The 15,601-nt window shown below is 33.9% G+C and overlaps 1 protein-coding gene across 6 annotated transcripts in view; it reads left to right on the forward strand.

Moving 5' to 3' along the window:
- Nucleotides 1–15,601, forward strand: part of SNX14 (sorting nexin 14) — a 72,311-nt gene that overhangs the window by 43,570 nt on the left and 13,140 nt on the right. For all 6 annotated transcript variants that reach the window (XM_012748403.3, XM_012748404.3, XM_020287026.2 and 3 more), the window contains 6 exons: nucleotides 1,331–1,532; nucleotides 4,454–4,537; nucleotides 6,298–6,398; nucleotides 8,098–8,209; nucleotides 14,251–14,291; nucleotides 14,431–14,550. In XM_012748403.3, coding sequence (XP_012603857.1) covers nucleotides 1,331–1,532; nucleotides 4,454–4,537; nucleotides 6,298–6,398; nucleotides 8,098–8,209; nucleotides 14,251–14,291; nucleotides 14,431–14,550 — 660 coding nt within the window. The remainder of the gene's footprint in view (nucleotides 1–1,330; nucleotides 1,533–4,453; nucleotides 4,538–6,297; nucleotides 6,399–8,097; nucleotides 8,210–14,250; nucleotides 14,292–14,430; nucleotides 14,551–15,601) is intronic.

A 15,601-nucleotide genomic window follows, 5' to 3' on the forward strand; every position in this document is an offset into this window, starting at 1 on the left:
CTTAAAAGGCAAAACTCAGTATCTGTCATCTGTTTTTATAGTTTTACTTTTTGTGGCCTTGAAGTTGTTCTTAACAGAGCATTAAGAAGTCCTCCTAAGATCATTAACAGTCTTATTAAGGATTATGGAAAGTTATTTAGGATAAGAACAGAAAAAAGCAAAGGGGCTTCATGGAGGAAAGGAATTTTCATAGAACAGAGGTGAGTGTGAGGTGTGGGAAGAAAGAACTGGGGGTGAAAGTAGGAAAGAACTGAGAGTGAAGGTATGGTGTTAGAATTCTGGAAATAAATTCCTCCCCACTACTGGTTTGCTCTGACTGGGCTATTGAGAATTCTCTTAAGTGCTGCAAACTGACTCATTGACTTAAAAAAAGTGTGGTTGAAGATGAATGTATTTTATCTGTAATACTTTGCCTCCTTTAACATGAATAAGAGATGTCTAGGTGAATAGATGTTTATAATATGCCAGGTTCAAAGAGTCTCTTCCAATGTAAAGAATTAGATTTTTTTCCCCCTGTGTTAATGTGTATATTTCTAGAGCATATAGTTTTTTTTTAATTGTTGTTAAAATATTTAGTGTTTCAAGCATTTATATTGTTAAAACTTCAGAAATGAGGAAATAAAAAACAATTCTATAGAGGTGGGTTCCTTTTAGACTTTTTTCCCAATTTTATATTATTTAATGCTGCAGTGAATATATTTATACTTGTGCCTTTTTCAAAGTTTGAAAAAAAATTTTTGGAGTAAATATTTATATTATAATAAACTCTCAGAAATGGAGTTATTCATTGGAAACTGTTTTATGGCTCTTTATAGGTACATATTGCCAAAACTCTTTCCAGAAGGGTTGTGCCAGTATACCTCGTAACCAACAGTATATCACAGATCTAGTTTATCTGTGCAGTCTCCATCAATGGCTGTTATCATTTATAAAATTTTATATTTCTAAATGAAAAATATCAGTATATTAATTTTTTCTTTTTTAAATGAAAGACAACAGACAAAGAAGTAAATTAATTTTTATTTCTTTTCACCAAGGTTGAACATTTTTCTATATTTGTGTATTTTTAATATTTTTTCATAATCTTGAAGTGTCTATTCTCTATTTTTTATTGTATTGTCATGTATAGGTGATATAATAAAACTTGGATTTGATGGTAGTAACTTGTTTTTAACTTTTTACTTTTTTAGTAGAAAATTCATTAATTTCTAAGTTTTAAAAATTATCAAATTGATATGGGCTTATTACTTTATAGTAATAGTTGTAACTCATATGCTATAGTCTTAAAGGTACTGGAAATATTAAATTCATCCTGGTAATCTTTTTCCAGATTGAAGAAGGTATTGTTGTAATGGAAGATGATTCTCCAGTGGAGGCTGTGAGCACCCCTAATACTCCCCGAAACCTGGCTGCATGGAAAATTAGTATTCCATATGTAGATTTTTTTGAGGATCCCTCCTCTGAAAGGAAGGAGAAAAAAGAGAGAATTCCTGTGTTTTGTATTGATGTTGAAAGAAATGATAGAAGAGCAGGTAGGAACGTTTGAGTACATTTCTTAAAAGATTCCCACTAGCAAATGTGACTATATATCCAAAAGATAAATGTCCAGAACAGAAAATCAGTGACAACTTAGGATTTCTTAGGTTATCTCTGTTAACAGTTAACTAATTAATTCGTTCAACCAATACTTGTTGAGTAGATGCCTGCTAGACACCTGATAGTCTAGCAAGGCTTTTTATATAATGTTTTTTAAATGGGTTTGTTGCCATCATCATTAACCATTATACTTAATTAATTATCATTAATGCAGATAAGACTATATCAGGTATTAATTTAATTAAGATAGGCCGGGTGCGGTGGCTCACCCCTGTAATCCTAGCACTCTGGGAGACCAAGGTGGGAGGATCGCTGGAGGTCAGGAGTTCGAAACCAGCCTGAGCAAGAGCGAGACCCTGTCTCTACTATAAATAGAAAGAAATGAATTGGCCAACTAATATAGATAGAAAAAATGAGCCAGGCATGGTGGCGCATGCCTGTAGTCCCAGCTACTTTAGAGGCTGAGGCAGCAGGATTGCTTGAGCCCAGGAGTTTGAGGTTGCTGTGAGCTAGGCTGACGCCATGGCACTCACTCTAGCCTGGGCAACAAAGCGAGACTGTGTCTCAAAAAAAAAAAAAAAATTAAGATAGCATTTCGCCTCCCTCCTTGTTGTGGGCTAATTAGAATCTACGAAAAGATGGTCAGACTCAATTCTACAAGTTTTCTTCATGTTTTGCAGTATTTTTTCTTTCAGTTGTTTCACATGTGGACTATAATGGAGACAAGGGTTAAACAGCATTTGTAGTGAGATAAACAGTCACCATTCTAGGCTTTGTCCAAGAGGTGAGGCAGTTAGTGGGAAAAGCACAAAGTTGTGTGCACATTTTGGGAATGATGAACAGAAAAATTAAGTTGAGCTTAGGAAGAGGTAACTGTCTGTGAGGAAAGAAGGAAAAAAATTTGCAATGTTAGGAAATGGTTCTGAGTGGGAGTAACTAAGTGGTAGTGTGAGATCTAATCATTCTGTTTATTTTTCAAAAAGTATTAGATTTTCTGATTTTTTTAGAAGCTGATCCTATTTCAAGAACATAAAACAGAAGGGACAGAAGTGTGCTCAAGATAGTTAGCTATGATTTTTCCTGTTGTAACTAGTTACCAAGCAGGGTCTTGCTCTCTGCAAGTTGTAGGCAGTGCTACTTGATTTTGCTATAGTTGCTGTTCATTCTTCCTAGTTGCTGTTTTCTCCACATTCTACTAGGTGTATAGCCAAGCCATTGTCAGTATTACAGTCTGATTTCAGTTTCCAACTTACTTTTGTTTGGGAATATACTTTGGTTTTTGCCTTTGGGACAACCATCTTTAAATTTTGTGCTTCATTTTAAGAGGTTAATAATTTAAACGTTAATTATAGTAATTTATGGCTTAGTAATTTAAACATTAAATTAAAACCAAACAATCTTAAAACTTATATTTTAAAAGTAATTTTTGTCAGCAGTGTTGCAGACTTATACTGTCAATGTAATATGCTCATAGGAAACTATGGCCTATGAGGGAGAAAAAAGTATATCATCTACTATAATGATTTTATATGTTAGCAAAATAGCAATTTTAGGATTTTAAAAACCAAACCTAAATATAGTATAGAGTGCTTTTTTTTTCTGAGAGAATCTCACACCATTGCCCGGGCTAGAGTGCTACGGCGTCAGCCTAGCTCACAGCAACCTCAAACTCCTGGGCTTCAAGCAATCCTTCTGCCTCAGCCTCCCGAGTAGCTGGGACTACTGGCATGCGCCACCATGCCCAGCTAATTTTTTCTGTCTATATTAGTTGGCCAATTCATTTCTTTCTATTTATAGTAGAGACGGGGGTCTCACTCTTGCTCAGGCTGGTTTCGAACTCCTGACCTTGAGTAATCCTCCCGCCTTGGCCTCCCAGAGTGCCAGGATTACAGGTATGAGCCACCGTGCCTGGCCCAGTATAGAGCTTTTAAGACCAATGTGAAATAAGAAAACTAGGGTTTGTTTTTTTCTGAATAAAAAGAAGTGTTGTTTTGGGGTGATTATGGTGTTGCTTGACTTCATCCAGTGCATTCTCAAATCTATACTAGAATGATATGAAATGCTACCAATAGCAATTAACATTTTTGGGTTGCTTGCTGTGCTGTGTACTGTACAGAAGTGTTTTATGTGGATTATTATATGTGATAGGCATAATTATTCTACATCTGAGCAAACTATGGTGAGTTTATTTATTCAAGGCCACATGGTTAGTAAATGGTGGGCACTGGGATTAGAATAGGCAGTCTGACTCCATATTCATTCTTTAAACCATTAGGTTGTGCTGTCCAATTTGGTAGCTACTAGCCACATGTGGTAAATAAAATAAAATTATATTACAACTTCAATTCCTTGATTATACTAGCCACATTTCACGTGTTCAATGGCATTGTGTGGCTGGTGGTTACTATATTAATTCAGATCCATAGAACATTTTCGTAATTGCAGAAAGTTCTATTGGATAACACTGCTTTATACTGTATTAGATCAGGACAGCATGGTAAATATTTGAGAGACCCAAAATTAGTCACAAATTTTTATGAAATATATCATTTTGATGACATTTAAAAAATAACCGTAATGATATAATTTTTTAAGGTTTCTGTCTGCCCTATGATTCTGTTGTATAAAAATATATTTTCTTGAGATAACATCATAAATAGATGAAATTAATCAGTCTCTTCTAGGTAATTAATTAAAATATGGGATAAAATGTTAATAAAGTGATGCCAAAAATATATGACTTACTAAGACTGTGGAATAATTTCCAGCTTTGTATTCTTAATTTTTTAAATACTACATCCTTTTAGTGTACTGGATTGTAAAACTGTTACTCAGTGTATATTTGTTCAATTTACAGTTGGGCATGAGCCTGAACATTGGTCTGTCTATAGAAGATACCTTGAATTCTATGTACTGGAATCAAAACTAACAGAATTTCATGGTATGTTCTTCTTTTTGGATAAAACATTACATTTCAGCATTAACACTCTTTAAAGCTGTTAAACCAGATTAATTTTTAAAGTAATTATACCAAAGAAATATAGTGACACTTGTGTACACTTATGTTGGTAATAGAAATGTACTGTTTTTATCTTCTTATTTTTGCTTATCTACATTTTTAAAGTTTTTGTAAATACACATTTATGGCTTTTTTGATGATTAAATTTAAAAGATAGCTCTTCTTTAACTATATTTTAGAAAAAGTTCTCTGTCCAGTTTAATTTTTATCTTGACTTGGCAGAGAATTTAAACCAGGCATTTCAGAGTTGCTTCCCACCATCTTTTTTAGTAAACAAGTTTGCTATGCATCCTGGCAAATGTCCTGATTTAGCTCTTAGATTTAGATGTATAAAACTTGTGGTCGAATGTTTCTTTTGAGGAGAAATCAATTGGAAAAGAAGAGCATTCTTCCTTTTTAGTTCTTCTCACTCTTTCATCAGTTTATTTAATTAATATCAGGATATAGTTATGAAGCTCTTTATGTAGCTTGGTGAGTTTTATTTGTGTGTTCTGAATCTTTTTATTTTAGAAAAGCTCTGTGGAATGTCCTGTGATTCAAATTCAGGTTGGTTCTACATTGAGAAGGGCAAGGAACCTTTTTTACCCTGCTATGAAAGCAAACCTGTGATAAGGTGATTATTATGGGAAGATAAAGAATGCAGGATACCACTCCATAGTTTTTGCCTAGATTTTGAGTTTGTACTTCAAATGGTTTTTTCTTTCTCTTTGCCAATATGGTGCTGTGCTATCCTTGTCTTGTTTTTTCTCTGAAACTTTTGCTTTGTTTAAGGCTGAGAGAAGATCATTTATCTCTGTACTCTAAAATTCTGGATCAACCAAACAAAGTTGGTTGAGTTCCCAACATTATTGTTCCTTTTTAAAAAAAAAAAAATATTTATATATATATATATTTATTTTATATTGTTCCTTTTTTTTTTTTTTTTTTTTTTTTTTTTTTTGAGACAGAGTCTCACTTTGTTGTCCAGGCTAGAGTGAGTGCCGTGGCATCAGCCTAGCTCACAGCAACCTCAAACTCCTGGGCTCGAGTGATCCTTCTGCCTCAGCCTCCCGAGTAGCTGGGACTACAGGCATGTGCCACTATGCCCGGCTAATTTTTTATATATATATATCAGTTGGCCAATTAATTTCTTTCTGTTTATAGTAGAGACGGGGTCTCGCTCTTGCTCAGGCTGGTTTTGAACTCCTGACCTTGAGCAATCCGCCCGCCTCGGCCTCCCAAGAGCTAGGATATTGTTCCTTTTTGATGCTAAATTTCCAAAGTTAGCCCTGTCCGAGAAAGCACGTTTGTGGTTTTTGCATTTGTTTTTTAAGCCTATATACCATTGACAAAATGCTACCGTTTTCTTCATGAAAGAGTAGATACGTCATTTGTAAAAGAAGTATTCTGTCTTATAGAATCTTACCAATTTCAAAATAATATCATGATCATTTTTTGAAGTTATTTTACTAGAGCAGAAGACTAACAAATCTTTGTCAACGAAGAGTAATTGTTGAGAGAGTAATATTTTGGATATTAGGAGACTCAGGTTCTTTGGACTTCTGAATTGAAACTGATTTTATGAAGATTATTTATAGAATAATGTCATATCTCTACAAGGCAGTGTTGTAGATCTGAGTTTGCATTAGGTTTTAAAAATAGTAGCAGAATATAGTAATGACTTGTAAATGTACTTATTTCAGGCACATTTCCTGATGCCCAGCTTCCTTCTAAGAGGATCATTGGCCCCAAAAATTACGAATTCTTAAAGTCAAAGAGAGAAGAGTTTCAGGAATATCTACAGGTATAGATAGCACCAACTATGTTACTAATTTAAAACATTGCTAATTGTTGTATTCTCTAATTTGTCTCTTTCTCTCTTGTATATATGTGCTTTGCTTTATAAATACCTGTCCATGTGGATTTTTAAAACGTTTTATTTAAAATATTTTTTCCATGTGGATTTTAAAATGAATTTTTGTCAACAGTATACTTTCTTTTAAATTGATAACCAATGAAATATCAGATGCTTTTTTGGGAAAAAAGTCTTTTTTAATTAGTTTTAAGCTAATTAAAACTTGGTATGGGAAGTTAAAAAAAATAAAAACTTTTAGTGTAAAAGATGAAATGCATTCTGAGAATACTGAGTAGTTTTTGTTGTTTTGTTCTGTTTTTTGTTTGATTTTGTCTTTAGTACTTTCTGAACTTTGGAATCTTTCTCCTGTTTTATTCCTTAGTACATTTTCTTTTGAAGTTCCTAGGTGCTTTTTCAGTTTCTTTGGAGAGGGATCAACTATTTATCATTTACTGCTTGGAATTGAATTCCTCCATGTGTGCACATTACATTATGTTAAAATGTAATTGGTATATTATTTCAGTAGATAGGATAGTCAGCATAAAAGTTACTCATTTGAGATATCTGACTCTTCAAAATTAATGACCATCTTTCTTTATCAAGTGTATAACACCAAAGAGAGGATGCTTTTAATTGCTTTAAAAAAAGTTTCTTTTATTGGAACATAGCATTTTATAGTTTTTTATTGTTGATTCAGTTAAATTTGGATGCCTCCTAGGCAAAAATAAGTACTTTTTAAATTGAAAATATTAAGCAGTGTAAAGATATATTTGCATTTTATTTCCTCTATCTGAACTGTTGAATGCTTTCAATTTCAAGTATTTACCTTATAGCTTTTTGGTGGTACAAAGATTGAAGTGTGAATTAATTGTTGTAGGGCTGTTTTGGTATAACATAAACCTGTTTCTTTGTTGATCTATTAACCCATTATTTTAACTAATTATTTTTTTAAGAACTAGAGAGTATCTCATTCTAGAACAAATATTTTCTGGTAATATGGACTTATATTAGAGATTGCTATACTGGTATTTTATGTGGATTTCTGCTCATAAAGTTTTGTAACTGTTTCATAGTTAGAAAACAGGTTAGACTAGTTTAATTTTGATTTTTAAAAGTCAGTTTATCTTGTTACAAAGTAGTGTTGCAAGAACAGACAACAGGTTTTCCAAGTTATTTCACAAATTTACATTTAGTTTTCTGCAAAATCCTTTATGCCAACTTTTTTAATTATCAAGGAAGTTATAGGATACTGTGATATTTATTTTATAGTTGAGAAATGGAAATAATATTAGCTAATATTTAATCTTACTTCCTGTGTATCAGATAACTATGTGAAATGCTTTGCATAATGACACTATAAACTAGGTAGTGTTGTTATTCCCATTTTACAGATGAGAAAACTGACTCTTGAGTAATTTAGGATCTTTTCTGTGGTCACCTAGCTAGCATATAGAGGAGCCGGGACTGTAAAGGCTGAATTGTTCTTACCTAACTGTCTTATACTATTTCCTCTATAAATACAGTTGCTTTGTTATTTTTCTATATAAAATAGCTTTTGGGGATGTAAAATTTTTAAAAAATCATTTTAATACGGTTTTGATTACCCTTATAGATTTCTAAACTGTTTTCCTTTTTTTGTTCATTCAAGAAACTTCTACAGCATCCAGAATTGAGTAATAGTCAACTTCTGGCTGACTTTCTCTCCCCTAATGGTGGGGAAACACAATTTCTTGATAAGATACTACCAGATGTAAATCTTGGTAAGTCAGTTTAAAGAATCATGTATAAGAGGAAGTACTGAAAAGAAAAGAATGAGCATTTTCAGATTAGTTTAGAAAAATAGTTTGGATAGTATAGCCATGTGGTGAACTCCAAGGGCCTTATTTCTGCATTAGAGACATGTTGTTAGATAATGACTTTAACCTGTCCATTTTGTGGGTGCTGATTATTTAAGCAGTCACTTCTAATCATATGTCCTATCACAAAAAATTGTATTAGCCAATGCATTTTATTTAAATTTATTTTCTAAATTTAAATTTAAGGAAAGTAGAGAGGGTATTTTCAGCATGCATGAACATGTCTTTTCAGCGTATGTGAATAGCTATGGTATTTGAAATGTCTCATAAAATATCTCAAAAAAGACCAGATCAGTTGACATTTGGCTTAGTTTAAGGCTTAGCTGCTCTTTCCTTCTTCTTTAGTTTATATCATATCCTTCCTTATTTTGTTATTTTAAGCATTATAAATATTCCTTAAAGCCTAATTTTTTGGGGGTAGTAGTAATTCAGATAAGTGAACTTTGTATAAACTGGCTTTTAGTTAACCTGAATCAATCTTAATGGCATTCTGAACAAATTTCATGGTACTTGTATACATGAATTTTATTTAAAGTTTAATTAATTGTTGGCTATAAAACTCTGACATGGAATCTTTACATGAGAATGTTTCCTATGTGGAAACATTTCTGCTTTGAATCTCAGTGTTTCTCGTTTGTTTTGATTTTATTTTTAATAATTTAGGTAAGTAAAATCTTGATCCATAGTTTCAAAGTAACTTTGTAATTAGTAAAACCATTTTCAGTCAGTAGATTGTCTTAATTTCACTAGTGTTACTTCAAAGGAAATTGAAGATGCATCAGAAAGATATTTGCTCTGTTTTAAAATATATTAATTTTTATTATGACAAAATAAAATTCATAATCAAAGCACTATGCTGGGGTGCTGAAGACATTTTATTGCAATTTTTACTATTTGAGATTGAAATTAGTATTTTCTGAAGATAACGTTTCAGAAACTATTTTTTGTGTTGTAATACTTGAGCAACTAACTCTAGCTATCAGTTTTGGATAAATTATTTGTTGTAGTTTGTCTAAATAGCAATAAAGTCAACAAAAATCCAGATAGATTATCTTCTCTAACCATTAATATATTATATACATTGTATGCATATATCAAAAAATAGAAATATAACAAAGGATTCAATTAAATAAATAGTGGTTCTAAAATTTTCCAAAGAATTATCTCACAAACCCCCTAGGGTATACACATTTTGCTTTGGAGACCACTAGCTTAAAAACTGCTCCTTAATCCCCATTGCACCTGCTGATAATCAGTGATCTCATTGTTACCAAAGGCCAAGACATTTTCTCACTTTTTACTCTACTTGACCCCCTCTGCAGCATTCTTTTTTTTTTAGAAATTCTTCTCTGGTGTTCATTAATGCATACTGTTCTCTCAGCTGGCTCACTCCTCTTTCTATTTCTCCATTTCCATCCTGCACAATCCTCCTCTATCTCTATACACCTAAATATAGGTGTTTCCCAAGGCTGTGTCCTTAGTTATCTTTCTCCCAGTCTCAGCGTAACTTGTTATTTTAGTTTGTACCTATATGCAAATGTTTCCAACACAGTCTGATCTTTAGTTATATTTTTTCGATAACCAATTGGACATCAGTTGCTACTTGATATCTTGTTATCTTTTCAGAACTAACATCTAATTTTGTTAATGATAGTATAGTCATCTCAGTTATGCTTGAAACTTTGGCATTACCTGGGATTTTCTCTCCCATGCTCTCACTGCACATCTTTTTAGGCACCAAATTCTGTCAGTTTTACCTCTTTGGCATATTCTTCATACCCTTTACCATTTCCTTAATTCAGCTTTTCACTGCTTTTTTTTTTTTTTTAAGAGACAGGGTCTCATTCTGTCACCCAGGCTGGAGGGCAGTGGCATCATCATAGCTCACTGCAACCTCAAATGCCTGGGCTCGGGCAATCCTTCCACCTCAGTCTCCCAAGTATCTGGGACTACCCACACCTGGCTAATTTTTAAAATTGTTTGTAGAGATGGCATCTTCCTATGTTGCCCAGGCTGTTCTAGAACTCCTGGCCTCAAGTGATTCTCCCACCTCAGCCTCCCAAAGTGGTATTACAGGGATGAGATTACAGGCATAAGTCACCATGCCCGGCCTTTCATTGCCTCTTATTTGAACTCTAAGTTTCTCTACTAGTCTCTTGGATTCTCATCCTCCTGCTGCTCTAAACTAGTTTATCTTATATAACACAGTCAGATTAATTAATTATACTTCCTAAAGTACAGCTTTGATCATATATAAAAATTTTGATTTCTCTCTCTTTCTTAACATAGGAAGTCTTTATTCCTTAATCTGGAACCCTTTGAAAATCACTATGTGCTTTGATAACAGTATCTTTTAACACTTTTGTCTCTTACTGCTTCCTTTCACACTTTATAGCAAAATTGAACCTCTATGTTCCTTTTGCTCCAGTGCCTTTTTTGGTACTGTTTTCTTTTACCTTATATGCTCTTCTACTATAGCTGTATGTTTACAGTTACTCATCTTTGAAGATCCAGCTAAAAGAAAGGAACAGCTGCTTCTGCTTAGGGAATCAGGGAGGGCTATCTTAGGAAGGTATCATCCATCCAGATCTTTCTTTTTTTTTTTTTTTTGAGACAGAGTCTCACTTGTTGCCCAGGCTAGAGTGAGTGCCGTGGCGTCAGCCTAGCTCACAGCAACCTCAAACTCCTGGGCTCAAGCAATCCTCCTGCCTCAGCCTCCCGAGTAGCTGGGACTACAGGCATGAGCCACCATGCCCGGCTAATTTTTTCTATATATATTAGTTGGCCAATTAATTTATTTCTATTTATAGTAGAGACGAGGTCTCGCTCTTGCTCAGGCTGGTTTCGAACTCCTGACCTTGAGCAATCCGCCCGTCTCGGCCTCCCAGAGAGCTAGGATTACAGGCGTGAGCCACCGCGCCCGGCCTCTTTTTTTTTTTGAGGCAGAGTCTCACTGTGTTGCCCCGGCTAGAGTGCCATGGCGTCAGCCTGGCTCACAGTAACCTCAAACTCCTGGGCTTAAGTGGTCCTCCTGCTTCAGCCTCCTGAGTAGCTGGGATTACAGGTGTGTGCTACCATGCCCAGCTAATTTTTTCTATTTTTAGTTGTCCAGCTAATTTCTTTCTGTTTTTAGTAGACACGGGGTCTTGCTTTTGCTGAGGCTGATCTTGAATTGCTGACCTCACGCAATCCTCTTGCCTCGGCCTCCCAGAGGTGTGAGCCACCATGCCCTGCCCATGTATCTAGATCTTGATTAGCAGGAATAGATAGATAAGGAGATTATCCCAGTTGGAGGGACTGGCATGTACAAGAGGCATAGAAGAGAGAATCAGCTGGGTACATTTGGAGTACCTAGAAGGTAGAGTACATGTAAGAGAGCAAGACTGGAAAGATAAGTTTTGGCCAAATGTGTAATGGTAAGAAAATTGGACTTGATCCTCTATAAACAGGGAGGAAGAGCCACTGGTAGGTTTTAAATAATGGAGTCACCTAATTAGACTTCCATTTCAGCAACAGAACCTTGGCAGCAGTTTAGAGGATAATACTGAAGGTAGTTAGGATCGGTATTTGGGAATAACCTAGAGTATGTATGTGTAAGACCATTACATGTCTAATCCTTAATCACAGCAGCATTGTTTTCTTGTTTAACAAACACACATTTGTTTGTGTTTTGTTTTGAGACAGAGTCTTGCTCTGTTGCCTTGGCCAGAGTGCAGTGGTATCACATAGCTCACTGTAACCTCAAACTCCTAGGCTCAAGTGATCCTCCTACTGTAGCCTCCCAAGTAGCTTGAGTAACTGGGACTACAGGAGCACACCACAGTGCCTGGCTAATTTTCCTTTTTTTTCTTTTTTTTTTTTTGTAGAGACAGGGTTCTCATTGTTCCTCAGGCTAGTCTCAAACTCCTGACCTCAAGCAGTTCCCTGCCTCAGTCTCCCAAAATGCTGAAATTACAGGCATGAGCCACCATGCTTGGCCTATAGCATTGTTTTTAATAGCCAAAACTAGAAATAGCACAAATATTTTTCAGCAATAGAATGGACAGATAAACTGTGATAGATTCATAACATTGAATACCTATCACATGAAGCTGCTGTCAGTGTCTTAAGGTTGAATGAAAGAAGCAAGACAAAAAAGAATATATATAGCATGATTCTTTTTATGAAAACTTCAAAACAGACCCAACTGATAAAAGCTGGAAAAATTTAAATAAAATTATTGAAAATAATATGGGATAAAAGCAATGTTTCTAAATATATTTTATATGATGTAATCTTAAGTATGTATGTGGAACTAAATTAATGAATTAAATATTACAAGTGGGTAATTTGGCTTCTGTCTGTATCCCCCAAATTAATACATTTAGTTGAGCCAAAATATTTGGTGTATGTGGGTCTTATCAGGAGAAAAATGTGAGGATATTTTATATTTCTTGTACATGGTGTTAAGGAGATAGAGTTGGGTAGACCTGGTTATTGACTAGGTTTGACTGGAGCAGAAAAATGATCTGTTTAAACAACTGAATGAATGCGGTTACTTTTTGGGATAGGGGAATAAATTAAGAGCAGTTTTGAATTTATTGAATTTATAAAATCCAGTTGAAGAAATTTTATTAGGCAGGAGAGGCCCAGAGACAGGATTAGAGATTTGAGTTTTATTAATATTTGAAATCAGATTGAGCAAATAATTTGGCTTAGGAAGAACACATAGAAGAGAGAAAAAAGCATAGGCATGAAACCCTATAATTTAAGAATCTTAGGAACATTCTAAGGGGGAGAGGAGAAGGTATTATTAGAGATACGTGAACCAGAAATAGCCAGGTGGGAAGGTTGGATAGTTTCCATTTTTTTTGTCACAAAACAATCTCTATTTTTATTTTTTATGATTAATATCTCCTGCTGTTGCCATGACTCTATACTTTTTTCCAAATTGACCTGACAGAAATTTAAATTGTATTTGTCAATTTTGATTTATATATATATATATTTTTGAGACAGAGTCTCATTCTGTTGCCTGGGCTAGAGTGCTGTGACGTCAGCCTAGCTCACAGCAATTACAAACTCCTGGGCTCAAGTGATCCTCCTGCCTCAGCCTCCCGAATTGCTGGGACTACAGGCATGTGCCACCAGGCCCAGCTAATATATATATATATATATTATTTTTTTTAGTTGTCCAGCTAAGTTTTTTCTATTTGTTTTTTTAGTAGAGACGGGGTCTCGATGTTGCTCAGGCTGGTCTCGAACTCCTGAGCTCAAACAATCCTGAGCTCAAACAATCCACCCGCCTCAGCCTCCCAGATTGCTAGGACTACAGGCATGAGCCATCATGCCTGGCCTTGATTAATTTTTAACAGTCATTTCTAAATGCTTGAGGAAATCTCAAAGTGTTTGATATTTTACAGGGAACCTGGAGATAAAATTAAGAAGTAATTTTGTCAAACATAGATTAGACTAGAAATTCTTAATCTAAAATTCAGAATATAAACTATTCAAATAGTTTAAATGTGGAGGATTTCTTAAAACTTTTTTCTTTTGACTAGCTTTTGCCTATCTTTACATATAGTACATATGTACCATTGTTTAAAATCTTTTGAAAACCCTTCTTACAGAAATTTTCAAGTAAACACAAAGGTAGAGAAAATTGTATAATAAACTCTTCAGTCTACTTCACATGTTACCAACGCTTACCTTGTTCCATCTCTTCCCTACTTCCTACCTCTCTGGATTATTTTTAAGTAAATCCCAAATGTTGTATCTATAAATAGTTCAGAATATTATATTTATTAAAAATTTCTGTTGCGTGTGAAATAGTCAATTGTAAGCACTTTGTACAGTTTTTACTTGGCTATTTAGTATTTAAAATTACCTAGTGAAGTGTTCACATGAGCAGTTATAAAGTATATAATGCCTTCATAAAAAATAATGTTTTACTTTTTTAATTACAGGAAAAATTATAAAGTCTGTTCCTGGAAAACTAATGAAAGAGGTAAATAACTGATTTATGTGTGTTTTATACCATGACAGTCATAAGCATATTTAAATATTGATGAATTTTGATGGATCATATGATATTAAAAATCATCTTGATTTTTTGTTTTCTTAAAATGGTCTCTGTATTACCACAGAAAGGTCAGCATTTGGAACCTTTTATCATGAATTTCATTAACTCTTGTGAATCTCCAAAGCCTAAACCAAGTAGACCAGAACTGACCATCCTCAGCCCTACTTCAGAAAACAACAAGAAGGTACTGCATATAGCATTAAAGAGCCATTAATTTTAAAGTTGTCCTACTTGAGATGACTTTTCCATTATAGGAGAATGAATCCTTTGTTAATGAAATGGATTGGACTATACATTTCCTTTATATGGAAAACAGTTGTACAGTACACAGAGGCTATTGTGTGTAATTACTTGGTTCTTTGCTTTAATGTGGTGTTTCTTTAGGTATTGTATTTACAAACTTCTACCATTTCTGTGTTTGAGGGATTTTTAAAAGTGGTTTTCTTAGGTTGTAAATCACCAACTTCTGATAATTAAGGAATTAATGGCTATAATGTATTTATGTTTATTTGATGGTATTATCTAATTTTAATAGCCTATAAAATGTTTAATCCATTCATTAAATAAACATTTTATTGTGTGCCTATTATTGAGTGCCAGGCACTAGGAATATAAAGATATATTCCTTGTCCTTAAGAAGCTGTCTAGTTCCCCTTTAAAAATACAAGATGAGAAAGAAAAAAGAAAAGAAAAAAAAGAAGCTGTTTAGTGTCAAGGCGTAGTGCCCAGCATTGGAAGTTACGGGAGCTGGAAGGACAGGCTCCCTTCTTCCATCTTCATTTTTGTTATTACTATGAATAGTATCTTTAATATTTTTTCATCATATAACTTTGTTGTGGGTAAACAGAAATATGTTTAATTTTTAGTCAGCATTCTTGCTAGACTTGTATTAGTTTTAGTAATATATCTGTTAATTTGTTTAGATATACACAATTAACTGCAAATCATGGCAGTTTTGTTTCATTCCTGGTTAGAACCTACTATACAAAGGAAATTGTTTTGTTGTTTTACCATTAAGTAGTATAGTATAGATATTTTGATAGATATCTTTTATAAGGTTAAGGAAGTTCATGTTCATATTTATGGGTAGAAATAGCCTATAATTTTTCTTTCTCATTTTATCCATGTTAGGTTTTGGCATCAAAGTTATATTAGCCTTTTCTATTTTCTCATAGATTTTTATATAATAATTGGAGTTATTCTTTAAATATTTGATAGAACTTGGTAAAGTCATC

The sequence above is a fragment of the Microcebus murinus genome, chromosome 5, assembly GCF_040939455.1.
Source record: "Microcebus murinus isolate Inina chromosome 5, M.murinus_Inina_mat1.0, whole genome shotgun sequence".
Classification (NCBI taxonomy): Eukaryota; Metazoa; Chordata; class Mammalia; order Primates; family Cheirogaleidae; genus Microcebus; species Microcebus murinus.